The 27559-nt window shown below is 42.4% G+C and overlaps 1 protein-coding gene and 1 non-coding gene across 2 annotated transcripts in view; both read right to left on the reverse strand.

Annotated features, from left to right (window-relative positions):
• The window catches only part of POLR3E (RNA polymerase III subunit E), a 38832-nt gene extending 12039 nt beyond the window's left edge, over positions 1 to 26793 (reverse strand). The window contains exons 1-17 of the mRNA XM_074965308.1: positions 26658 to 26793; positions 18613 to 18693; positions 17267 to 17317; positions 15914 to 15991; positions 14223 to 14338; positions 11433 to 11515; positions 10255 to 10362; positions 9228 to 9277; positions 8750 to 8869; positions 8213 to 8298; positions 6595 to 6639; positions 6419 to 6510; positions 5385 to 5505; positions 3702 to 3783; positions 1465 to 1524; positions 395 to 552; positions 31 to 95 (exon numbers count right to left, since the gene is read on the reverse strand). Of these exons, the coding sequence (XP_074821409.1) occupies positions 31 to 95; positions 395 to 552; positions 1465 to 1524; positions 3702 to 3783; positions 5385 to 5505; positions 6419 to 6510; positions 6595 to 6639; positions 8213 to 8298; positions 8750 to 8869; positions 9228 to 9277; positions 10255 to 10362; positions 11433 to 11515; positions 14223 to 14338; positions 15914 to 15991; positions 17267 to 17317; positions 18613 to 18648 (1351 nt within the window). The 5' untranslated portion in view covers positions 18649 to 18693; positions 26658 to 26793. The remainder of the gene's footprint in view (positions 1 to 30; positions 96 to 394; positions 553 to 1464; positions 1525 to 3701; positions 3784 to 5384; positions 5506 to 6418; positions 6511 to 6594; positions 6640 to 8212; positions 8299 to 8749; positions 8870 to 9227; positions 9278 to 10254; positions 10363 to 11432; positions 11516 to 14222; positions 14339 to 15913; positions 15992 to 17266; positions 17318 to 18612; positions 18694 to 26657) is intronic.
• Positions 26794 to 26902: 109 nt separating this feature from the next.
• On the reverse strand, positions 26903 to 26984 carry TRNAL-AAG (transfer RNA leucine (anticodon AAG)). Its single transcript has one exon. It is a non-coding gene; the product is annotated as a tRNA-Leu (tRNA).
• Between the last annotated feature and the right edge of the window lie 575 nt (positions 26985 to 27559).

Genomic DNA, 27559 nt, shown 5'->3' on the forward strand with positions numbered 1-27559 from the left:
ATTTCATAATGATCTTAACCATTAGTATACCTGATTGTCCATCTTGTTTCTTTGGTGTCAAATGTTCCTTTAATAGATTATAGACCTTTTCTAATCTGAAATTCAAGAGAAAATACACAAGAGTATTTTTTTTTAGTTTGGCATTCCTACACCCGAACACAGACATTTTGGCTTTAGCTCCTTTGGCATTTTTGAAAGGCTAAAGCATTTGGAGATGGTCAACGGCCCAGTGAAATTGGGAACCATGGAACAGTCCCATCATACAACTGCCCTTTAAAAGGGACATGTAGAGGAAGTGCAGATCAAAATACTACCATGCTACAATCTATAGTCATAGGACAGTTGGTACTTGTACATCTTTAATTTATCCCCCAGAAGAAAGCAAATCATTTACTTGGCCTGAATGCCCATCCACAGCATATTCTGCCTCTGAACCACATCTGGATGCTTTTTAACAAAGTCTTCATCATAAGGGAGCAAGAATTCCCAGCCTTTGTTTATTCTTGCAATAGACATGTGCTCTAAGAAGTCCTTCACATCTTCCGGGCAAAGCTGAAAGAAAGAAAGAAGTGTAACAGGTCAGGGAAACCACACCTGCAGCCATACACACCTGGGCTGTGATATCACCAAATAAGAAGAGTTGGGCTGGATTAAGGTTTGGGTAGGAGACTGCCAAGAAAAGCAGTATCCTGGCAATTCAACAGGAGATGGTCTTCCCTCTGAGTCAGTACCAGGAGGGACCATATTTCAGAAGGGACCTAAAGCTAAGCAGTAGTTAAACAGTCTGCAGCACTTTTTGCAAAACTAGGGGAGTTATCCCCAATATCCTGAACAAACTGCACTGTGGATAATTATATTCCACATATCTAAGCGTTCTCTGAAGTTTAGACTTCTTGGTTTCTGTTAAAAGCCCAGAGGCGGCTGCATTTCAGCTATAGGTGAAGCAACCCTCTAGGTACACATCCATCTCCACCGCTGGCAAAGTGCACTAGAAAATTTCAGAATGTAAGATTATTAAATCCCTACATAAAATTAACTCATTCTGTCATTTTATTTTGTGTGATTTTTTTTTTAATCCTTACAGTGCTTTTTCACTTTTAATCCCATTTACTTTACAGATACTAACGTGCTTGAGCAGATGATTCAGCGATCAGGTGCCTGAGTTGCTCTTAAGCAATTAAGAGCTACCCTCCCCTGAGGAGGCTGAATGCTTTGATTCATCATGCATTCGCGGTCTCCACTATGCAGTACACATCTGAAGCAACACTGTCCTAGGTTAGCAATAATGGGAATTAGCAGTGAAATGTGTCAGGTAATGTCCTAAAGTCAGCAGTAAAATGGGTCACCGCTATGTGCGGTGCTAGGAGGAAAGGCAAGCATCAGCATGAATTAGCCACAAATGCAGCTATTGACAATTCCCACTGCTTATCATATGCCTCTGGTTTAGAAAAAATTGTTACTCACTTTTGTGACTGTGGCCACTTCCTTTCGCACAACCCAGCGATCCTGTGTAAACTTCCACATCTGGGGGAAATAAAGAGGGGGGGCGGGGAGACATATTTTAGGAAGCTGCATTACTAAAGAACAGATGCACTGTTGTGACAACGGCATAACTAGAAACCAGGAACCTTTCAAGAATGCAGGGGTGGGCAATTCTCAGCCAGGCAAGTGGGTCAACTGGGGCAAATACAGACCTGGCATGGTCTATTTCTGTAGACATTTTCCTTGAATGATAAGAAAGGACACAAAAACAAAAGTTCTAGCGAAATCCAAGATTTGCCTCGGTGAAGCTGTGGCGGAAATTGCACTTAGATCCTCTGAAATTTACATTAAACATGGTTTAAAAAAAAAAACACAAACATGACAAAAACCTAACAAACATTGAGGAAGCTCATTGTTATTCTGTGACTTTACAGGCATCATCAGGGGTAGCACTCGGAATGTTCTGCTCCAAAACCATGTGTTTTGCCACTTGCCCAAGAGGAAATCTCCATGAGCTGTCACTAACAGTGAAGTTTATATCCTTTTTATATGTCAACCAGTGCAGGACTTCCATCCTCTCTCTTAGTCCTTTCTACAGCACCCATCACCGTAAAAGGAAGTGTGGTGAGCATGCCTGCACCAGTACATTATAACCACTTAGATTCCTACCCACTGCCCCCACTCCACACACACACACACACAAGCTTGGGCCAGTTCAGTTTATGGAGGTTTTAATACATTTTGGAGGGTTGGGGGCAGGAATTTAAACCCTCGTTGCTACCAATTCCTCCCTCCCCACTCTCTGCCCTGTCACAGCCTAGGGCGTAAAAAAATCATGAGCAACTGGGCTGTTTCTGTATGTCCTTTCACGTGCTTCAGCTTTTCTCCCCCTACATACTAATCGACACAGCTGCCCCCAATGCACTAGCGCACACGTTTTTAAAACCACAAGCTATCACTGACTTCAGTAAAGGAGACAATTGTGAACATACCCTTCTTGCAACTATTCATAGGTCAAAAACTGCCAGCTTTCCTACAGGACACTCTCTATTCAACCAGACTGCTGAACATGCCACCTCCTCTGGGCCTAGCATTACTGCTTCTCCACTACTCAGCTAAGTGCAGTAGTGGTTTTGGTCCCCAGAATCCCCAAAACTTCAAATGCAATACTCTCGGGCACTGCCTCTTTCCCATGCCTCCGGGAATAAGAGTTACCCCTGAATCTGGGTCTCCTATATGGCAGCACATTGAGCAGCTTTCAAGATGTGTCAGAAAGTCAATTTTAATTACCGTCAGTTTGGGCTCACACAGAGACTAATCTAACAGCAGCTGACCAGAAGAGAAACTAAGCAGAGTGTAAACATCAGAGTGATCAGCTCTAATAGGAAAATGACAGGGTCACACACATGCTTGTATCTGTCCATTAGAGATGGAAGCCACAGAGCATGGCAAATGTTGAAGTTATTTTGGGATTAGTTCTCCTTAGATTGTTTGTAAAGACAAACGCGGTCTCTAGGTAAAAAGGTCTGTTCCCTGCTGGGGTAGGTAGGTAGAGGTAGAGAGGTAGAGAGAGAGGTAGAGAGAGAGAGAGAGAGAGAGAGAGAGAGAGAGAGAGGTAGAGAGGTAGAGAGAGAGAGAGAGAGAGAGAGAGAGAGAGAGACTGTGAGTGTGTGTGTCTTGTACTCATAATTTATATTTGCACTTACTGTTCATGAAAGGTGCTAGATCAGCAGCTCTGGGAGCGAAGCCCTTTTACTGAACAACAGGGCACGCATAGCAAGTACAGTGCGTCCCTAGCATCTCCCTGCAAAGGTCCTTCCGTTCTGCCCTAGAGGGACCACCTCTGAGGGTGATAGGCTGTTCAGCCTCCATCAGCCTCTCTGCTGAGCCTGCCATTAAGTGGGTTAGCATGATGGCGGCTGTGTGTCATATTTTAAAATGTGATAACTGTTTTTATTAGGTAGATGATCTGACACCGAGATCTGATTGACACCCATCAACCAATCACATGACTAGCAAGTGACAATCAATATATTTCCATGTTGATTCTCTTAACTCCTTCAACAAAATCTTCAGGAGTAATTTAGAGATTATTTCTTTGGAACAAACCGCAGATCACAGAAGAACAGTACAGATTAACAATGATGTGGTCAGTTATGCCAACTTCATCTTATTTGGGTTTTGGCACTGGAAAACAAACAGAGCGTATCTATACTTACAACAAAGTCTCTTCCCCTGCAAAGCACTTCTGCAGGGACTCCACTGTGTGGGCTAGAGGTATCTTTTGGATAGAGGACATCGCTGTTAATTAAAAGAGGAAATAATTAATTATGATGCATTGCAACTAAATATTATCAGTGAGAATTTTTAACAGAGTGTATATGCCCTGACGCGTCCATTCATTGGTCAAAAGACACCTTTCATCCAGCCAAGTTTGCAGGCTTTACACAAATTCCAATGAAGTTAAAGCCCTGTCTGCATCAAGAGAATTCACACTGGTGTGACTACATCAGCGCAGTTCACACTAGTGCAAAGAGGGGCTTAGACCAGTGAAGTTTAATCTGGTAACAAACAGAAATAAGATGCACAGATGTAAACTGTATGCTGGTACAGCACATCTACGTTAGGGGTCTGCCCCAGCTTAGCTACATCAGTGTGAATTTCCTTAATGCACACATGTCCAAAAGTGTCTCATCACATGCTTTGGGCTACATGGCTTCCCCACACAACCCCAAAGGTAACATGAGCCAAAACATTTATACACCGGACTTAGTTTATTTTTATTCTAATTTAATACTCAAGGATTTTAAGTAAGAGATGCTATAAATTCCATCAGCTGGGACACTTAACACCCCATCCCATTCGGACTGGGGTACTAATTAAATTACATCCACCATCATAAGTGCTCTCCATAGCCCCAAGGTCACTCCTGATCATGGGTTTCACGCCACACAGCTGATCAGGGCAAAAGCTGTTTTTCACCCTCACAATAAAAGGCTCTATTAGGCTAATCTTACACTTCCAACACTTTTCTTCTATTGGAAGATGAAGGTATTGTAACAACCACGGACACACATAAAACAGTACTAACAACTGCTACAACATAAACACCCTCGTGCCATCATTCTGGGAGCTTGTATACAGCATTATCCGGCTCACAGCATTCCTTTCTGGAGTGATTTAAGATAGAGTGCATCTGTGTCACCTTACAGGCTATTCTGCAGCAGCTGCAGCCCCAGGTCGTGAGTGGCCAAAGCACGGTCCACAGGCTAATGGCTGCCAATGAATGTGAACGTGACTAGTGTTCACCCTCATCTTTATTACAGATGTGGCCTAAAGATGAGGGTGCAATTCCCAGCACGTAATATCCCATGTGGATGAAAAGGATATGGCATTTGAGACCTGCAGTGTCGCTGGGATGCCCTACTGTATTAAAGATTAAGGATTAAGGATCCATTTTATGAACATGAGGTGCACCCAGCAACCTACTCTCAATTTATCAAATGGATAAACCCTTCCAGAGACCAGCTCTCAGTGACAACAGCAATAAACCAGTAATGACTCCTATACTGATGGAATAAAGATTTTTCTTCCCAAAAACTGAAGTGGCTCAATACACAAACAAAACAGATCTTATCACACAGTTCGATACAATTTTAGATAGCTCAGCCTCTGCCCTGTGATCATTTAACATCAGCCCTTTGTCTTCTGCATAACAGACTACTGTAACAAGAATTGCATTTAATCAAGTATTTAAGTAACTTGGGTTTTTGAGCTCAGACACTGGTGCTTTCAGCTACATTACAGCAGCAAAATGTTAGTAAAGGATACAAACTCATTGTTCTGATCCACTCCTAACAGGAACGTTAACATTTGACGACAACAAAGAACAGAAGGCGTACCTTTTTACTACCCAGTTTCCCTGGACCAGCATTGCCACCTGCTGTATACAGCGTAAAACTGCAGTAGAATCGATCCCAGAACCCAATAAACTCATGAGGTTTGCAAAAGGCATTACTTTCACTAAAGGAAAAGATGAAACACAGTTGTTTTAAAGATGTTTTCAATGTTTTATTTAGATTCATAGAAGGACTTCTGTTTTTTAAAAAAATGGATACACAGATTTTATTTTTTAATATAAAAGACTCCCATCTGTTTACACTGAAATCAGCGATCAAAAATATTTCACAGCTCCCGAAAAATAAAAAGCACTTTAGAAGAAGCACTCCATTTCAGTCAGTCTGCATATGCACTGAAAACATGTCAGGGAATGTTGTGTGCAAGTTAATTGGCTTAACTGATCCCAAATTAATACACTGATAAAAGAAACCATCTATACCATTCTATTTTTTGCAATAGACTGAGTCATCTGACAAGACAGTAAGACCCAGAGACAAAAACTTTAGCACTTGCTATTGTCAAATCATTAGCAATTCCAGAAAGATGGGCTAAAGCTGTCTCAGGCTACATGCAGGAGGCACATATTACTGAAAACCTTCCCGGGAAAGGACAAAGCCAAAATGGCAGGTTGCTGCATTAAACTCTGAGCCAAAATTCATGCTTAGTCTCCACTACCCAGCAGTGGATCAACAGAGACAGGTGTGTCCTGGAAGGAACAGCAGTGGTCTTAGAGTGGAAGTTATTCCAAGGAGTACTCCTTTGGCTGCACATGCCCAAATCGCAGGTGTCAGCTCTCCAAGCAGTCATGTGTCTATCTTCCCTTCTAGATCAATGGCGTACTCGATCGGCAGTGGAAGAGATGCTATTCAGAGCCTGAGACTTAGCCCTAGAAACAAAGGGCCATAGAGACTCTCAGCCCTGTAGGACGACAGCATAGACACTGCCAGGAAAGGCTACTTATTTTAGGGAAAAGGAGGGTAAGTCTGAGGTCATGAAAGGACGTGAGGAAGTGAAATGTTTTAAAAATATCACATACCATTCTTCATCAGAATCTTAATCTGATCAGCGAGGGGTAAAGTTCTCAGCTGTGCCATAGAAAGCACATTGCTTGGAGCCACAGGTTTGTCTCTGTAAATAAACAAGCAGAACTGTAGCCAATGAAATACAACATCCAGCCAACATGAGGTTAGGACATTCCATGCAAACACTTACTTCTCTTCTTCTACATTCGGAGGCATCAGCATCATTAAGTATTCACTAATGGAAAAGAAAATGTATCAGCCTTAAAATACTTGTATTAGGATTTTCTAGGCTGAAGTACAATGATCTCCTGCTTAGTGCAATCTTATTTATGTGAAATCTACAAAGTAAATATTAGCTTCCAAGGTCATTTTTCCTTTCCAAAGAAATTCAGTGCTGGAGAAATGCATGAAGACTGTAGTTATATCCACTGAGAACATTTGCTTGCAACTGCTTACTACGATTTTTAGCGTGTTGGAAGAAATCAAAATCACTGAATTCATGCTGTTACCAGTAACAACTGATAAAGATTTCTACATCACGTTCCTTAAATTTAGTTAAGGTGAGGAAGGATGGTGCAGTCATCAGTGTACTAGACTGGGACTATGGAGACCAGGATTCCATTCCCTGCTCTGCCACACATTTACTGACCTTGGGCAAGTCACTTAGCCTCTCAGAGCATGTCTACACTGCAATTAGACACCTACAACTGGCCTGTGCCACCTGACTCGGGCTTGCAGGTCTCAGGCTAAGGGCTGTTTAATTGCAGTGTAGATGTTTGGACTCAAACTACAGCTCGGTCTCTGGGACCCTGCGAGGCAAAAGGGTCCCAGAGCTCATGCTGCTGCCCAAGCCCTAGTATCTACACCACAATTACACAGCCCCTTCGCCCAAGTCAGCTGGCATTGACAAGCCGTGAGTTTTTAACTGTAGTGTAGACACGCCCTTTGTGTCTCAGCTTTTATAAATGGGGATAATAGCACTTCCCTAACTCACAGCAGTGTTGTGAGGGTAGTACATTAAAGACTCCGAGGCACTCAGGTACTACAGTAAGTACCTCAGATACACAGTAACAGGCCAGGTTCTCTCCTCTATTCCACCTGTGCAGTACTCATCCACTTCAGTGTGACTGAGGACAGAATCTGGCCCTAAGAATTTTTCATAGACAGGACAGTTTAATGAGATGCCAAATTTTAAAAATAACCCACCAACACCATGAGTGCAAAACACCATGTCCTGCTGCTTTCCCACTGTTGGGCCTTGCTTACCCCAGATTACAGGAAAACCACGTTAATTATTGCATCCTGGACAGATTCCTGTAACCACCACATAAACCTTTCCCCCATACAGCTACCAAAAAGCAAATCTGAAGCTGAAAAACAGTCACTGTCAAGTACTTTTAAGTCTCTATTAAAAATCATAAAATAGGTTTTGTAAAACTCATTTATTAATAAAAGTTCTTGACTTGTTTTTTTTTTAAATTTAATAGTTTCTGGTTTTGATTTAAACCTTCCCCAGCTGCATTTGTAATCCTTGCATTATAGAACCGTGTTAGCGCATAAGAACTAGAGTTAATCTGGCTTAAAAAAAAAAAAAAAAAAAAGTGGCAATGACTAGTTTCACTCTCTGGCCTGAGTGAAATACAAAAAAACCCAAAACCCCCACCAAAAATTATGAGAAAAATAATAATCAATTTTTTAAAAATTATTTCTGTCATAACAACCTACTGTTGTTAATAACATATATGACAACCTGACAAATATTCAAACGTTACTGCGACTTGTGTAGGATACTAGACCAAAGTTTTTACCTGGGAGATTTAATTAATTCGGTATTCTCTGCCATGCCATGTCCCTGACTGAGTAAATACTGGCGCTCATGTTCGGAACGGCTGTCCTGAGAAACGTGGGGATGGAAGAACAAGACTCACTGCAATGTACAGTAAACGTGCCATATCTCAAACAGTTTAATTCTTCATTCTCAGGCTCTCCAGCACCATTAAAATCCCACACTCATTATTCTAACATGTAGCTAGTGGACTATGTAATTACTTGTAATGCATTACTTTCACACGGCTGCGTTGACATTGATGCAACATGGGAAAGCTTGAGTGTGTATTATTTTAAAACACGGACACATTTACATTTTTTGTTAGTTGATTATCACTCCTGGCATCAAACTGATTTGATTCCCGACCAACACCCTATCTAATGCCTTAAAGTGCCCAGTCCACAAGCAAAGGCCTGGGTTTGATCCTCAGACTCAGGCCCCCCCGCATCTTGCTGACACTAGAGTCTGCTGAGATACATGAGTATTCAGGCCTCCAAAGCACCCAGAACATACCTACCCTTAAACCATAATAATGCAGATGGACCCAATGCTCTTCAGCTTGTCTCTTCTGCAGGAATTCATAGGACTGAACACGTCGCTGACGAGCTTGTTCAGTCTCTGGTCGGGAGAATCTTACCTACAAGATTTGATTACCGTTAACTACAGTCCCCAAAACTCTCAAAATGACACAGATTAAAATGGCACAGGGAATTATATGCAAAAATGTGTGCGCTATATAAAGAAAATACATTGAATGGCAAAGCCAGGGGGAGACAGCTAGGAACTAGCTGAACTAGAAATGCTCTTTCGCAACAGCCCCACCCTTCTTATTTCACTTGTTGACTTAACTAAATAGTCAACTTTCCCATTCCCAAGTGGAGGTTTAATTGCTGAGCACCAACTGCGGTGTAAACCCTGTCAGCTCAGTATGGATTGTTATACTCTGATTGTGCACAGTTTCTTGAACTACCAGTAATAAGGAATCTCAGACATACAGTAATTTGCTTGATGTCGTCTTCAGCTTCATCTTGGGACGAATCTCCCGCTGACAAAAAAACAAACCAGGAAAATGAAATTAAAAATATAATCAAAGATGAAGCAGCCACAAGAGAGTTTATGACTGTTCTGAGGCTTAGTCCAGGAGAGAGGTATGGTCCAAAACACAGGACCAGCGGCCAGCCACCTCAGTTCTATTTATATAAATACCTGGGTAGCTGTATCTCTCGTCACCACACTATATGAGCACCTCACAAACGCTCCTGTTAGGTATGGAAAAATTACCACCACCAGAGAGAATTGAGGCACAGAGACCTGAAGGGGCTGACCCAACATCATACAGGAAGCTTGTGGCAGAGCTGGGAATTGAACTTGCTCTGATATTGAGTCTATATGTCTTTGGGCAAGTAATTTAACCTATGTATCTTGGTTCCCCCATTTGTTAAATAGAGATATCAATATAGTAATAAACTGGTTAGTTTGCATATATGTTCCACTGCCCTCTACTGGATGCAATCAGAAATGCATCACTGGCATAGGATCTACAAGGCAGACACATAATGGAGACTCTCCTTTGACTCTCGAGGTAGGGGCCAGTGCTTTTGGAACAAGTAGATCTAGGTTCAATTCCTGTGGATGCTATTATGTTCCAAATGCCCATGGAATGCAGCACAGTGACAACCGTGAAGACCTAGGTGGCTACAGATTTGTTACAACACTTAACTGATAGGGGTCTTGAGAGGATGAGCTAATTGTGCAGCACAATGAAAAAAGTACTGTAAGTTTTATTATTATATTCTACCATCCAGGTGTTCACAGTCTCATGTTCTAGACCTTTAATTCATCTGACGTTAAAAGGAACAATTATTTCCTCTGAGCCAATCATTATTCTATTTTAAAACACACTCAGTGTTTCTTCAGCTATGAATAAGTCTTTCCAATAACACCATAAAGTCAGTATAACAAAATCTAAAGAGAAATCAAATTGTTCCGTAACAAAGAAAACACAGCTTGTAATGTGTTCACCTTCATTAGCAGCTTCTCTTTCTCGGTGTTTGGCATCAGCTTTGTCCAAGTAGGAGAAACTTGGCCTCAGTTGTAGAATGCCATATAGTGGAGTTAGGTGAAGTTCACCTGAAAAATTACAAGTTATTTTCCAAGGCCTACAGTTGGCAATTTTCATTTTCCTATCATCTTTGTAATGTCACAGTTTAAATTTAAGATAAAGATTTATTAAATTTAAATGTAAGATGAGACTCTTAAATGGAAGATTAATCCAGTCCTCAGCATTTCAAAGAGGTATCAGAATTGAACTCCTTGGTCCAAACCTGCCCCTACAATTTGCTTTTTGGTAGGATCCAAGCCTGGAAGAGGCCCATTTTCTGGATAACATATGGCTCAAACTCACATTTCACAAGGTTAGATGATCTGACAAGATTTCTGCCATTTGTGGCCAAAAATCTCAGAACAGCAGCTCATGAAAGATCAGTACTAATCCAATCCCAACCTGTGATTCAGCCTTGAAGCCCACCCCCGAGCTCACAGCCTAAACCGAATCTCGACATCAGTAACGCCTCTTTGTCCCTTCTCTAAATAAGTATCTCTGCCACAAACTGGAGAACAATACCCAGTACTGGTTCCACAGCATCCAAAGTTTACAGCAGCCCCTGGCCTTCCACACCAATAATGAGTATTTACATCATTATGACAACAGCAAACTCTGAATAAGGTGACATCAAAAATGTATAGAATACCAATCTTAGGAAATTCTTGGGACATCAGTATTCCCAGAGGTTTTTAGAATACTAAGCAAGAGAGGGTTTGGGAAACAAATGAAGGAGCAGAACGTGTGGAGTAAGGGAGAACAGCAACAGAGAGACTGAAGTGAATATTAAATAATATCCCCTTCAATGTATATGGTTTCAGTCTATAATTCAATGGTAGAGTTCTGGTTGCATCTACAAGCCCTACTAACTGTTACCTTGTTTACAATGTCATTAGAACACCCTGATGGAATCTCAAGGACTTTAGAACACTCCAAGTAGTTAAGTTCCCCCCTACAGTAACTTACTTATAAGGAATTGACAGCCACTAAATAGGAACAGAGGCTGCTGGAGACAAACACCACAGTTTTTTCATTTCAAACCCTGCATATTTAAAAAACGATTTATTTCATAAGGTTGGGGGAGGAGAAAAAAATTAACCTTTTCTATAGATAGCAGCAGCATAACGGGAAACGTTACTCGCAGCCTGTGAAGAGCAGAAAGTTTGTCTGTCCATCAGCTTCCTGTAAATAAATTAAACTTTTATGACTACAGTCCACAGATACCACAAAACATGCAAGCCGTAAAGGGCAGAAGCAAAGAGTTGTTGCTCTCTAAAATTGAGTACGGTAATTAAACTTGCAGGTCTTTTAAAAATATATATTTATACGTGTATTTGCTGATCTCCCACGCTGCAGCATTATTTACTATGTGTACTGTGGAAGTCACAGCACCCCAACTACAATATTATCTGTCCCATGTGCTCATTCAATTAGGGGCTCTTTAGAAAGTGCTGAGTGGTGGCTTCCCAGCAATCCAGAGATGCCCTGATGGAATTACATAGCAGAAGACACTCTACAGCATGGGGCACTGGAGCAGCTACTCTGCTTCCTTGATCCTTCCTCTGGGAGAGCTACTGGGTTACATTAACAGGTACCGATGGCCCTGAGAGGCCTTAATTCAGCAAAGTGTTTAAGCTTGTGCTGAAGATTTACATATGTCCCTCATGCTTTGATGGCTCCTGGCTAGAATTAGCACTGAGGGACATTTATTTGGTTTAGATGTTGTTTTGTCATTTTTCCAAGGGACTCAGGCATAACACTCTCCAATGACAGAAAATGCCACCAACTTTAATTGCACACCTAGCCGAGTTTTATTTTTACCTGCTGTCATTATAAGCTACCCTTAGACTATGCAACTAAGAGAGATAAGACAGAAAAAAATATGCCTCTAATTTTTGCACATCCAACAGTAGTTCGTGAATAGTCACATTCACCGTTTCCCCGAATAGCCAGCCAGCCAGTTTCCCCTATTGTTTGCGTGCATCCTTCATGATGCAACAGGGGAGCAAAAAAACATTCTGAAAAGTGGGATTGTAAAAAAATTCACAAAAATCAGTAGCGAGACTCCGGGACAGGTGAGATACCTGAACGTACTTTTAATTCGTTTTTTTAAAAAAAACTGACAAATTTCAAGTTGACAGCGTCTCTTAAAATGCAAAATGTATAGACCAAGATTTTCATAAATGACGAGTGATTTCTGGGTGCCCAAGCTTAGACACCATACAGTGGCTATATGTTTTTAGGGTGTGTGTTCAGCATTTCCTGAAAATCAAGCTCCTTAAAATGGTCTTAAGTTGGGCACCCAAAAATTGACACACACACCCCAAAATCACTAGTTACTTTTGAAAGTCTTGGCAATATATTTTAAAATGTCTAAATCTCTCCATATTTGGAATATTGTGATTACTGGGCCAAAAAGTTAACCCTAATTGTAAGCTGAAATGTAAAAAGGATGTAAAAGTTAATAAGATGTCAGAATAACCTATAACATTTTTTAGCCTGCATGGGAATTTACCATGGAAAACAGGTCAAATTATTTTCAGTAATGATGTTATGAACAAACGCAAGAAAACCAGAGAGAGAATAAATTAGTCCAAACAAACAAACAAAAATCTACTGACATGATTCAAGGACTGTGCTGAGGCTGGACCTAATAAACAAGATATGGGATCAGGAATTAATGGATCAAAATTGGTGTGAAGGATATAAAGCCTAATTGATGGACAAAATATTGAGATGAACTATGCCACCCATTTTTCTCATCTTTGGGTTCTTAAAAAAAATGTTGGGGGGAAAAAAATCTCTTTCCCCAGTGCATTTCTGCTCAGCACCCCCCAGCTCAGCTAGTCTCGTCCCACCTCACCTTCCCCAACCCCAACAGAAGAAGCAGACCAAACCAAAGGACATTCTTCCTGAGAGGAAGGCCAGCAGGCCTTACTCCTCTTTAAGGAATTTTGTTTTTCACCTGGGAGTCCTGAAAGCCATCATATCATCATGACATCCAGTCCTCAGCCCATCAGTGGGGATACATAATTGCCAGCACCATAGAGGTACCCAAGATTCTGTTCTGTTTCCCTTCCCTTTGTGTTACTTTCTGCCTGCCCCTGCAATTCCTATCTCTCCTGGTTTTCCACTGAATCCTAAAAATCAACCACACTACATCAGCACAAAAGAGATGAGATGTCCATAGCCTTGTCTTGTCTAAGGAGAAATAACCCAATCAGAGGACATCCCTGACCTGAATGTGAATCAGGGTCCAGGCACCAGATGTCATGGTCACCTGCCAGCCAAAGTATCCATTCATGACTGACCAGCCATCCAGTGTTCCAGAAACATCAACAAAAGCCGTATTTCCCCCACCTTTTCTATCTTTTCTCTTCTCCACCTTCTGTTTGTTAAACACAGAAGAAGTGAATATCCTTTGCACATCAGGACTGACAGTAAAATTAAACCTTCCTTTTTATCAAGGAACGGTTGTTAATGAAAATAAGAGACTGATATTTTGTCTGCAAAAGGAGAGAGACTTTAATATGCTTTATTTAGGTTTGTTTTGCGTAGTCATTCAATTTCAGTATAAATGCCTATTTTAATTTCTTGTTCTTCCTTGTGTTTGATCAATAAAGTTTCAACTTTACAAGGCATGGTTTTGTGTGTTTGCCAGAAACTGAGTAAACCAAGGCTTCTGTAGAGAAAACCCCGAACCTAAGTGTCACTATTTTAATGCTGGACAGAGAAGGAGTTTACAAACACCTTTAACTTTTTTGGTCCTTGAAATCACTATAACAGGCCTTGAGATTGCATATTTGTTTGCTCTGCGCCTTCCCTAACAGTTTGGTGGGAAATCTGACCATTTACTAGAAAAGAAAATCAGAGCAAAGCGGATACCTACGAGGAATAGGTACTAGTTTCATCTGTGCAGGTGCCATCCACATTGAGAGCGATCTGTTCTCCTTTGCTGCGACAGTAGTTGGGATTCAAAGTATCAATGGCCATTTCAAGTTCAACCTAATCACCAATAATTAAGAAAACACCAATAGTTAACATAGCATAATCACCAAATATTCAACCAAACTTAGGCTCCAGTCTCACAAAGACTAACGTATGTTTACCATTATGCCTACAAGCAACCCCGTTAAAGTCAATGGGACAAATCACATGCATAAGATCAAGCTGGTGCTTGAGTCTCTGCAGGACTGATATACACTGTCATGCTGTATATCAATGCCATTTGCAGACGCCCAACAAAAACTACGAAATTTGATCTGTACTTCAGGAACCCTTTTTAAATGGATTTTGAAGATGTATCATTTACACTGCAGTTGGAGCACCAAAATTCAAGACTTTCCCTTTACATCACCAAAGATTTAAAGAAAAGAAAATAGCACACGAAAGATGCTCGGAGTTACAGCTGCCCTGCTGCTCTCAACGTGTGTCAGCAAATCTATTACAAAACACGTTCTTTCAGGTGTTTACCTCACACTCCTTTCCAGTGCATCAAACCCAAGTTTAGGTGGATGTTTAACAGCCAAACTCTGCCTCTCATAAGCAGCTTGTAATTCTCATCGACATCAATGGAAATGCACATAGCCACTGGAGGGCAGAATTTGGGCATTATGGCTGAGATTTTAAATGGGATTTAGATGCACAATTTCCCATTCGAATTAATGGGAGTGGAGAGTCTAAGTGCCCTTAGGCAGCCTTGAAAAAAAGTGTAAGTGTGTGTGTGTGTGTGTTCTGACTACGCTGTCAGATAGCTTTGTTTAAGAATACCATGGCCCCCTTCCCTCTCTCCTGCCACCAGGTCTATTCAGAAAGTCTGAAGCCCAATGCATTTCCGCAAGGCTTGGGCAATGAAACACCATACTATATTCCATCTAGTGGCAAAGAGCCCTGTTCTGATCTTACAGTGGTTTTATGGCAGTGTAATTGCACTGGCTTCAGTGGAGTTACTCCTGATTTACAACTACGTGAGAGGAGAATCAGGGTTACAAATGGCTCCTTGCAAAGTGTGGGCCTGACCCTGCAAGCTTCCAGAGGCATGGGGATCTCCCACAGATCTGTGACCTCACCAATTTAGAGAGTTACTCCTAATTTACACTTGCCTAAGGGAGAGCAGCACCAAGCCCTATCACTAATACTAAAATACAGAACACGTCACCAGAACCCAAATGTGCTCTAGAAATAAAGACATATGAAAAATGCTCTTTAAAAATATGGATTATTAGCACAAGCATCCCCGACCTGAACTAGAATTATCACATGCTCAGCTACAATGACTCTCAGGGGTGGGATTTCAATATTTTTATACTAAAGGAGTATCCTCTCCATCACTGCTTCACCTGCTTCTCTACAAAGCAAACACCATGCTGGAGAAAGCCCTCTTTAAAATTTCTCAAATTCTCTGAAAGAACTAACCTAAGAGATGCAGTACCACAAGTGGCTGCATCACCACAACAGCTAATTATTAATAATTATATGTATAGCGTTAGCACCTAGCAGCGGAGCACAATTCATATTTCCTAAGCACACAACATACAGCATGAAACAATCTTTTCAGACTAGCATTACATGATACCTGACCTTTTGCTGCTTTGGCTTTATCTTTGCCGACAGATGCGTCACATCATCATACGTCATGGAAGCTGGACGAATAGGATACTAGAAAACAAAAATGTTTCACAGAGTGTCTTTCATCTAAAGTCTCAACATGCTTCAAAAAAAAAAAAAAAAAAAAAAACTAACTAACTCTTCCCTTCCCCACCCCACCTATTGTATACCCACTTCCCAGATGATTACAAGGCACAGAAGAATAAATGACTTGACTGGTCTGGTGAGTCACTGGCAGAGCTGGGAATAGGGCCCAGAAATCAAACTCCCAGTCCTTTGCTCAAGCCACTACACAACACTTCCTACCAATGAACCATGATATACCGAATTTTTTATCCAAGAATCTCAAATTGCTTTACAAAAAGGTGGGTGTGTACTAATATCCACATTTCACAGATGGAAAAATGAAGCACTGAAAGATTAAGTGACTTGGCCAAAGTCTTCTAGGAATTCAGTAACAGAGTGAAGAATTAGAACCCAGCTCTCTTGACTCCCATTTCCCAGCTCTAATCACTACGTGATTCTGCTTCCTCCATAATACATGGGAGATGTTTGCAGTGTTATTGTAGCTGAGTCAGCCCCAGGATATTAGACAGACAAACTAGGTGAGGTAATATCTTTTATTGGACCAACTTCTGTTGGTGAAAGAGTGCTCTCATTAACTGGAATTATGAGCATAAATCTTTGGAGCATCCATACAGAGTTAAACTGCTTCACAGATGTAAAAATAAATAATTTCAAAAGCAGAGAAGCCAAAATTCTTTTCAATACAAGGAGGTAAGCAACTCTCTATACTACCCACTGCAGTTTCTCTTTAGTGGTGTTATCAGGGCTGCCTTTCACTCCATGGGACTTAAACCAATGAGGACATGCAGCAGTTTATACGGAGATAATACCTAAGGGCAACACTGTCCTGGCAGTGGTTGAAAGGGTGTGTGTGAAGGGGTAACAGCTGCCCTGTACTACCACCAGCCATCCCCTCTTTTGGCACTATACTATGTGTTTGAATGGCCCAAGGCCTAAACGGACCCACCTAAACCCAACCCCCACATAAATCCAAGGCCGAGACAGGTCTGCAGCCCCATGCAAGAAACTGCACTGGGAAATCCACCAAATGCTGCCACGCTAGTGACAAACCCTTGCACTGCCAATAGGTGCTAACACACTGGAAACAGCATAGCAAGTGAAACTGCCCAGCATCATCCAGTAGAAGTCGTACTAGGGCACGCTAGGAGCTGTTAGGATCCATGTTAACAGTAAGAGAAGTTACTGCTTTATGAAATAATTATTCTTTAAAAATTATATCCAAGAAGTCATCTGGAATACCTGGAACATATACAGCTTCTCCGACAGGCTTTTGGCCAGGTACACGTCGATCTAACAAAGCAAAAGAAACAAGTTTAACCAGATCGAAAGCTACGATTGCTGATGCTCTCAGACATACTGAGAATGCAGCCATCTGTTCTCAAGTTACTAGAGATGGGAGAAATTTGCCTAGTTTGGAGTTTCACTATGAATGCTGAACCTAGGTAAGGACCATGAATCTTTTGGCAAACCCAGCCTCTGCTAGTTTTCCACACGAAACTCAGCAATTTTGTATATTTTTGCCATGACACAAGGCAGAGGTCAGTGGCTTTGGCCGAGTGTTGGGTTCTCTCAAAGCAAACTCAGTGCACGGCCAACACACCTCTCCTGGGACAAGGGAAAATGGCTCTCATTGGGCTTTCTGTGAACCTAATACCACAATATCACCCAGCTCTAAAGAAACTCATGTGTCTCTTTGGTAACAGCGAATGTAAGGTGAGTATCTAACTACTACCATGTCACAAAGGCAATGTTAAGAATACAAAATTAAAAATGAGAGATGGGATGAACAAGCTCAGAACCCCATATGTGTCCCATTACCAGCTCTTTGCCACAAACACCTAGAATTCATGGAGGTTTCATGAATATCACAAGTGGGCACTGCCACAGAATGGCAGCCATTTTGGGTACTTATGTGATCCTGTCAGCTCCCATTCCCGCTGGCCACATCCCCTCACCCAATACCTTCCCTTTCCTGGCACCTTCATAGTGGCCTGTGTGTGTGAATTCACATCAAATATCAATAGGACACCACAGCCACTATGATGATCCTTTTAAAAGCAGAATGGTCCGAAACTCCTTTCAGACTAGAACCAGATCTCAACTCTTTGTTTTAGCAGAAGCAGTGAACACATTTACCAGTCATTTCATTTTTATAACCTTCTAATCCAGCAAAATAATTCTATTTAAAATTGTTCTAACTTTCCAAAGTGAAATTTAGTGCACATAAAAGATGCCAGATGATAAATCTGTATACTGATCCTCTATTTATCCACTGAACACATAAAGCAGTGGTGCTAGCTTCTCAATGCTGACCCACTAATGTTCTTCATCCCTGACTTGGAACACAATCTCAGGGGTCGAAGGCTAGAGCAGTTCTCCATGCCAACTCTGCCCACAAGAGTGCCAACTTGTTTTGGCAATGAGGACACCTGTACACTTGACCACCTATTTCCTTTAGGTACTGTAGGTTTTTGAGCATCAGATGCCAGTTAAACCCAGGGAAACATTCTTTCCAAGTGCAAAAGGCTAAGAAAAACAAATTTCAAGAAAACCAAACACTCACTAATGACCCAATGTAAATTTACCTCTTGTATAATTGGGTCATCTTCTTCATTTGCCATGCTAAAATGGGAAAAGCAATGTTTCAGGTCCTTCCCTAGCACAATCTGAAAGAGAGGAAAAGTACTGTATCAAGGATCGTTTTGTAAGAGCTATAGTTCCCCCATTCGTAATTTCCATCTTGTGTACCATGTGCAGCCTAGGATCCTTCCTTGCTCACACTGTTTTAGTTCCTTTTAATAGAAGGGAATTTTATTTTTTGGAAAGCAGATTATGGGGAATACATTTGTGTGGCCTTATTTCTTCCTTCCTCCTCTTTTGCTGGCTATGACACTTTTGTACAGTATTTTGTATGTATTTTAATTAGGCTTGGTAGAATTTTTTTCCTAATGTTGACAATTAATACTGATTGTTATTTAAGATTTTTTTTAATTTTTAATTATTTTTATTTTATAGCTGCAGGAAATGAAGGGAGGGGTAAAACCAGGATTAGGGCAGCACTGACAGCGGGCTGCAGGGGCTCCCTGCATGGCCAAGGGGCCCAAGACACCAGCATGTAATGTGAGGGGGAGGCTGTGGTCCTGGCCTTATACAGCAAAGACCCACAGCCAGGACTACAAAGACGACAACAAAACCCTGGCTGCGAGTTGCTGCTGAACAGTTCCAGTCCAGGGACAGCTCCTAAACTCCTGGCTGGGGAGTGAGTGAACAGGGACATGACAGCAGAGCTGCACAGGTTCCCAGCATGGCTGCAAGGCTGGTGATCTTTGATGGTGCAAGGTGTGGGAGAAACTGCGGTCTTGGTGGGTCAAAGCAGAGACCCCCCTGGCCAGGGCTGCGAGGAGGAGGGAAAGTCCTGGCTGCAGAGGAGGATACCCCGCTATGGAATGGCTCCTGCCTGGGGACAGAGCCATTCAGCAGCATGGCAGCTTCCCCCACAGCCAAGGGCTCAAACTCCTCCTCATCACAGTGCTGGCCTGGGATGCTCTCTGCTTCACCAGGCCAGGATTGCAGCCTTCCCTACAACTTATGCCTCCAAGGACCAGGTGTCACCAGCCCTGTGGACATGCAGGGAGCCCAAGGAAGCCCTCTGTCATGGGATTGAGGGAGGGGGGCTGTGACAGCAGAGCTGTAGAGGGCCCCCTGCACTGCCACTGGATCTGTGACACCAGATCCCTCCAGGTGCAAGGGGTGGGGGTAGGGGGGGAGGCTGCACTCCCAATGACTGTTACCCTCCCACATATTTCAGCTGAAATTGACATTTACTGACGTCTATCGATTTATATCGAATCCTGCCAAGCCTAAATTTTAGGTTATGAATGCACTGTAACTGACTGCCACATGGACAGTGCACTGCATAAATGTCCAGCGACTGTATGTATTTACCGCACTTCAGATGGTAGGAAATTAAAAACTTAACATGTTTGAATGAGAATTCTCAGTCTGAAACATTTCTCAGCCTCTCTTTTGTGCCTCTGAAAAGATCTGGTGCCCAAGGTCTTACCACCTCACATCTCTGATCTTATCAACCCAGACATACCCCATGCAATTGTGCAAGGAGAATTAATTGTGTGTGTCGAAAGGAGCAAAGCAAGACCAGGGATGGAAAATGAGAACTCACAGCAAGCTTCCCCCAAAAAGAGAGGCAACGATAAAATGACACTTCCAAAGGTGTCATTCAAGTTCCTATTCTGCAAGATACTGAGCTCCCTCTGCTCCCGTTTAAGTCACCGAAAGTTAAAAAAGCGTTCAGCACCTGGTAGCATCTGGCCCTTAGTGAACATGAATGTTTATGGGTGGCCACCTGAGGGGAATCAGAGTTAAGATCTTGAGCTCAGTAGAGATCTCCAGGCTGGTATAGTCAAGCAAGGCTGTGGAAGGAGCCAGGGCCCAGATCCACAAATGGATTTAGATGTCCGAAACACTGGACTAGATTCACAGTCTCTCTCGCTCAAGGACTACATAAGTATTTATCTGCAGTGGATCAGTCATTGGCCCAGAGAGAGAGAGACTATGACGCTGTAGTCCAGGGCTCTGGGCACCCACTTGGGAGATAGGAGACCCAGAGTCCAGTCCCTCTGTTCCAATCACTCATTCTACATCCACAGTGGAGCAGCTTGGACAGGACAGTGAGGAAGCCCTACATCAAACTATCCTACAGCCCAGTGATTAGAGCCCTCTCCTGTGAGGTAGGAGATCCCAGTTCCAATCCTTTCTGCCTCTCTGCTAAGGAGGGTGTGGGGATTGAACCTTTAGCCCCCACATCCCAGACAAGTGCTCTAACCACTGGGCTAGAAGTTATAGTTTTGGAGGGGCAGCACCACCTCCTCCTCCGGCTGTTTTGTGAAGAGTGAGGCAGACACCTCACTCATTCCCAGAAAAGACACTGTAGGCACCTAAACTGCCAGGTTCCTGTTTGTGAATTGCTAAGCAGAGATAGGCACCCATCTCAGAGAGGGGAATGGCTTAGCCCAAACTGTCATCAGCATCTCCCACTGGCTAATTTAGGCAGCTCCCCACCTAGCGTGCTGGCTTTTGTGGATCCCATTCTAAGGCCCTTATCTCTCCCCATTCATTGGCCCTAACTCAGGCTTTGTGGATCGCCCTGTTCCTGTGATTTTCTAGCCACTCCAATGCTGTGCGTTGAAATGCCTAAGTCTTGTTGTAGATCCGGGTCCAGGTCCCTCAGATGGAGCAATGACCATTTCTCCAACACCATAAACAAAATAAGTAAGGTTTACAAATTATTTAGGCTGCTATCACAACAGACAATGTTTAATTAATCTGATAGTTATCAATAAATGGCCACCCATGGGGGTCTCTATCAGTCAGGTAGGGCACACGTTGGCCTCTAATCAATAAAGGAAGTTTTAAAAATTAACAAATAAAGTTTAAAGAAAATCCTATCCAAATTGGAATTACCACCCATGGCAACCCTCTAATCCCCAGGCCATGGGACGCGCTGTGTATTCTGTGCCTCTGGAAAGAGGTTGTCTCCAGGATCACATTGCTGATCATGCAAATGTACCATGAGTAAAAGCAAGATACTAACAGAGTGTGCATGACTGTAGTCATTTTCATCAATTACATGTGAGCACACACTGTTCATATATTTTAATGGCAGGTCTAAATATACTCCAATTTATCTGGAAGTTTATAATCCTAAAAGGTCACATTAATAAGTGTGGTTATTTACCTAACCTTTCAGGAGTCCTGATCACTTGTGGTCATTAAAGATCCCATAGTACTTGGGCATTAACTCCAACATTCTGGCAAAAATTCAACTCAGGTAACTACATTCAGTTTACTTACATTGCCTCTGCAGTTTCAATTGCATACAGCATTCTATATTCTTCACCTCATGTCTAAACTGCCATGTAGTGTAGTTTTACAATGTTAAACAGCTGCCACTTTCCACTCCAGAAGTGGCTGCATTTCAGTGATAGGATACTTAAGCCCACTATACCTCTTACTTACCTCAGCACTATTTGAGACTTAACTACTTAATATTTGGCATATTTTCAAATATTACAGAAATACAAAATGTTCATGATCATTCTGCATTCTCGGTTACTGTATTCTTAATTAATTGGAGTCTTCTTGGCACAACTGTCAGCATGTGATGTAAATTTAAAATGGTGTCTATTAGATCAGATTATTAGAAACTGGGTTCTTTTAAAAAGCGTAAGCATGAGTGTATATTTTACAGAATTAGAAATGAATATTTCCTTTCCGCTTACCCCAGCTCATGGAGTGACTCAGTTACTCGTGAAAATATCAGATAATGAAGATACCAATTTTCCAATTCCTTTAAGGATGAAAGATGTCTAGAGGGTTGCTTTTAATAGAATATTAGAATGGCAAGCATATAAACAGGAGGCATTGTTACCTGATATAGCTTATAATATTCATACAACTTTCTACAATGAAGGAAATTAAATGGAATTAGATTCAGGCATTTAGTATGGGAAGACATACAGAGAGATCTGAGAGAGACCTTTTCAGCAGAAATACAGTAACCAGAAGAGCTCATGAACCGTGGAAAGAGTAATGGAATGAAATTAAGATAAACACTAGGAGAAATAAAGCATACAACTTACAATTTAGTAGATGGCTCAAATAATTTTATGTAGGTTTTGGATTGCTGAAGGGACTTCCATTTAAAGAGCTCATTGTTATTAGTTAATTAAGCTTCAAAAAACACTGAACACCTGTAGGTAATACATACAAAGCTCTCACTTGGCTACCACTGAAACACTGCTAACTGGGATGGAATGAAGCAGCTGGTTAACAACTTCCCAATTTAGAACAAGTGAAGAATATTCTATCCAATTTAAACTGCAAGTAGCATTTAATGAGAGAGAATTCCATTGCCCCAACTTCAAATTCAGCTAGGACATTGGGGTAACATCTATTCTCATTCTGATAAAAATGCCATAGGATCTTAAATGGCCACAAGTGGACAGGACCTCAGTTTTGTGTCTCATCTGAAAGATGGCATCTCCTTTCCCCCCGGTATCCCCTAATACAGGGGTTGTTAACCTGGGGTGCACAAACAGATCCAGCAGCTCACAACTAGTTTGCTTCTCTTTACAGTTAGATGGGAGGGGCTCCTGAAATTATTGAGGGACAGGGGAGACCTGAAACATTTTTCTGTTGTATCATGGGGTCATGGTATGGACAAGGATGAGAAGAACCGCTGTCCTAATAATGTACTGAAGCTCTGGCTCATTACAAATAAAGAGTGACATTTTCTGAATTACCAATGTCACTTCCTGTAGCACTCAGTTTTTTCTTAGCAGTCTCTCATTCAAACACTGGCCCTGACCCTGCTTAGTTTATGTTCAGCACAGAGTCTGTGCTGGTTTGAAAACTGCAGAAAGACAACTGAACTGAATGTTTACAAGGTTCTTTACTTCACCTCTTCCTCCTTTTGCCCATCCATAAATAGTTTTGCAAAACCACATTATGTTAATTAACCAAAACATTGGGACTTCCTGTGTTCCAAGGCTTCTATTTCCAGTTAGGGTACTACAGCCAGGCAGGCTAATGTAGTCAGGATTTAAAGAGGCTGCACTGTAAGCTACATGAAGCATGCATCACCTTTTAAAACCTTAACATTTCCATAAATATCATTTGTGTACAAAGTGTTAAACCTGTTCTTTCAGCATCGGGTTAGATGAATGAATACAATCAGCAAATAACTTCCCCCAACGACAGCATAATTGATTAAAACAAACTCAGTACATAGAACAAAACAACTCTATGTACTGATTTCAGAGCAGTAGCCGTGTTAGTCTGTATCAGAAAAAATGAGGAGTCCTTGTGGCACCTTAGAGACGAACAAATTTATTTGGGCATAAGCTTTCATGGGCTAAAACCCACTTCTTCAGATGCATGGAGTGAAAAATACATTAAGCAAAATATATATTCTAGCACATGAAAAGATAGGAGTTGCCTTATCAAGTGGGGGGTCAGTGCTAACGAGCCAATTCAATTAAGGTGGAAGTGGATCTCTTGTGTGGACTGGTCCAGGCTGAGGTTGATGGACCAGTCCACACAAAAGAGATCCACTTCCTGGACACTACAGTGCAAATAAGCGATGGTCACAAACACCATCTACGGACCGCTATACTTACCTACATGCCTCCAGCTTTCATCCAGACCACATCACGTGATCCATTGTCTATAGCCAAGCACTAAGATACAACCCCATTTGCTCCAATCCCTCAGACAGAGACAAACACCTACAGGATTTCTATCAAACGTTCTTAAAACTACAATACCCACCTGGTGAAGTGAAGAACAGATTGACAGAGCCAGAAGGGTACTCAGAAGTCACCTACCACAGGACAGGCCCAACAAAGTAACAGAATGCCACAAGCGGTCACCTACAGCCCCCAACTAAAATCTCTCCAATGCATCATCAGGGATCTACAACCTATCCTAAAGGACGATCCCTCACTCAGACCTTGGGAGACAGGCCAGTCCTCGCTTACAGACAGTCCCCCAACCTGAAGCAACTACTCACCAGCAACTACACACCACACAACAAAGACATTAACCCAGGAACCAATCCCTGCAACAACCCCATTGCCAACTCTGTCCACATATCTATTCAAAGCACACCATCATAGGACCTAACCACATCAGCCACACCATCAGGGGCTCGTTCACCTGCACATCTACCAATGTGATATATGCCATCATGTGCCAGCAATGCCCCTCTGCCACGTACATTGACCAAATCGGACAGTCTCTATGCAAAAGAATAAATAGACACAAATGAGACATCAAGAATTGTAACATCTGTAATAAAGGAGAACACTTCTATCTCCCTGGAGACTCACCAACAGACTTAAAAGTGGCAATTCTTCAACAAAAAAAACTTCAAAAACAGACTCCAATGAGAAACTGCAGAACTGGAATTAATTTGCAAACTGGACACCATCAAATTAGGCCTGAATAAAGACTGGGAGTGGATGGGTCACTACAAAAAGTAATTTTCCCTCTGCTGATACTCACACCTTCTTGTCAACTGTTGGAAATGAGCCACCTTGTTTGTATTGGACTTGTTAGCACTACAAAAGTAATTTTCCCTCCCTTGGTATTCACCCCTTCTTGTCAACTCTTGAGAATAGGCCACTTCCACCTTAACTGAATTGACTCGTTAGCACTGACCCCCCCACCTGGTAAAGCAACTCCCATCTTTTCATGTGCTAGTATATAAATTCTGCTTACTGTATTTTTCACTCCATGCATCTGATGAAGTGGGTTTTAGCCCACGAAAGCTTATGCCCAAATAAATGGGTTAGTCTCTATGGTGCCACAAGGACTCCTCATTGTTTTTGCTGATACGGACTAACACAGCTACCACTCTGAAATGCATCCAATGAAGTGAGCTGTAGCTCACGAAAGCTTATGCTCAAATAAATTTGTTAGTCTCTAAGGTGCCACAAGTACTCCTTTTCTTTTTGCGAATACAGACTAACATGGCTGCTACTCTGAAATCAGTACACAGAGCAGGTCACCTGGTCAATGAGTCAGTGAAAGCTCCACATCACAAGTACACAGTGCCCAGCAGCTGCTGAGCCAGGCTGGGCCCTCGTACAGACTGCCACTCTCTGCTGGCATAGAGGGTTTTTTTTTTCGTTATTATTTTTGCCAACTTGTAAACCTCCCTGCACAATGATACCAGTAAACAGGCGAGGAAAGGCAAGCTCAAAATCTTCAGCCAGGATTTAAAATACAGGTTTAAATTACTGACTGCAAAAATCCTGCTCTGAGCAAGAATGACTTGGTAACTTGTTATGAGACAGGATGCAGTGTTCTTCCTAAATAAACCACAAAACAGATGGCCAGAAAGAGATGCATGTACTTGGGCAATTCACCAGTCACTCTTCGAGGATACTGAGAGTAGCTGGAAGGACTGGAGATTATCAAACTCTGCTTACTTTTTGGGGATTGGGGTGGGGAACAAGTCTCCCCAAAGAGACGGCTGATGTAACCACATAACCTCAGGGAGTAGAGATTCCACACCCACCCAAAACCTCACATTAAACCCAACTCTCTCATATTTCTTGGATACTTTGAGGGCAAAGAGGGTGCCAACTCTTTATTTAATCCTTGCCTTAGAACATAACTAGCCTTTGGTGTCAGGCTGTGACTGAGATGGCTGATGTAACCATGCAGCAACCTCAAGGAGAGCAGACTGCAAACCACACACAGGAGAGAGGCGGGGGGGGGAAATAAAGATTATAAGTGAACAATGTGGATTTGTTCAGTCACCCTCGAATCAGGCAAACTCCTCCCGCGGGGGGGCTTCGCAGCACACACCCAGCCCCTGGCCCTAGCCCGGACCAGCTATTCCCAGAGTCCACTCCCCAGGCGCTTTTTACATGCAATGAGTTCAGACTCCTCGGAGAGTTTTTAGCTCGCTCACAGGAATTGCAGCAGGCAGAGCGCACCCCAGCGCAGGCCTTGCTGAGGAACGCGCCCCACAACAGCTGCAACGCCCTGTGCTGCCCTAGGGCGTGGGGCAGGGATAATGGGCCACACATGCTCCCCCTACCTCGTGGCGCGGACTCCAGGGGCAGTGGGGGCCACCGATACCCCCGTTCGGCGTGTTGCAATGTGTGTGCAGGTCCCGGGGGCTCTCATGCAGCAGCCATGTTGATGTAACCCAGCAGCGGACACGTGGGGAGACTAGTTCCTCCTCTTACCCACAATGCTTCCCAAGCTGGGTCAAGGCTCTCATCTTAGCACCAGGCGGCGCTGTGCGATCCCTGTAAAACACTGATGGGGGCAAAAGCGTTGTGGCAGCGGTGGGATTCGAACCCACGCCCCCGAAGAGACTGGAGCCTTAATCCAGCGCCTTAGACCGCTCGGCCACGCTACCTCCGTATGAAATAACCGCTTGTATCCTTTATTCTTCTCAGCTCTTCTTTTTTCCCCTTGCTTTTTGTAGTTGAGTGGTGCATGCTCAGTCATGGAGAGGTCTTCTACACAGAGATGAAGGGCTGAGCTCTTGCTTCCATTATAGATCCTTTTTTAAAAGAGTCTTTTTCAGAGGGTAAGCTACTTTGCAACTCAGATACATGGTTAAGATCAAAGCAATGACCATGGTAGTAAAAAATAATATTAACTAGCAATAGGCACTAACAGTTAAGTATAGCTAATCAGTATTTTTGCATTTACATTGCATTAATTAGTGGAATTATTCCACAGCCTCAAGCAGATGGAAGTTCTGAAGGGATGTCCCAATGCTCACTAGTAATGTGGATATTCCACTGTTCCAATGTGGCACCTAGCTGAGACAATGGAACATCACAATGCAGTGTCAAGCCTTCCCAAAACAATATCCCAGTACAGCATTGTAATATGATGTCACGATACATATCAGATAATTGCAATACAGTGGAACAATGCAGCTGTAAGCTTCTGTACCACAATGCATCAACCCACTGCTTTGCA

Source organism: Natator depressus, chromosome 10 (genome assembly GCF_965152275.1).
Source record: "Natator depressus isolate rNatDep1 chromosome 10, rNatDep2.hap1, whole genome shotgun sequence".
Lineage (NCBI taxonomy): Eukaryota > Metazoa > Chordata > Testudines > Cheloniidae > Natator > Natator depressus.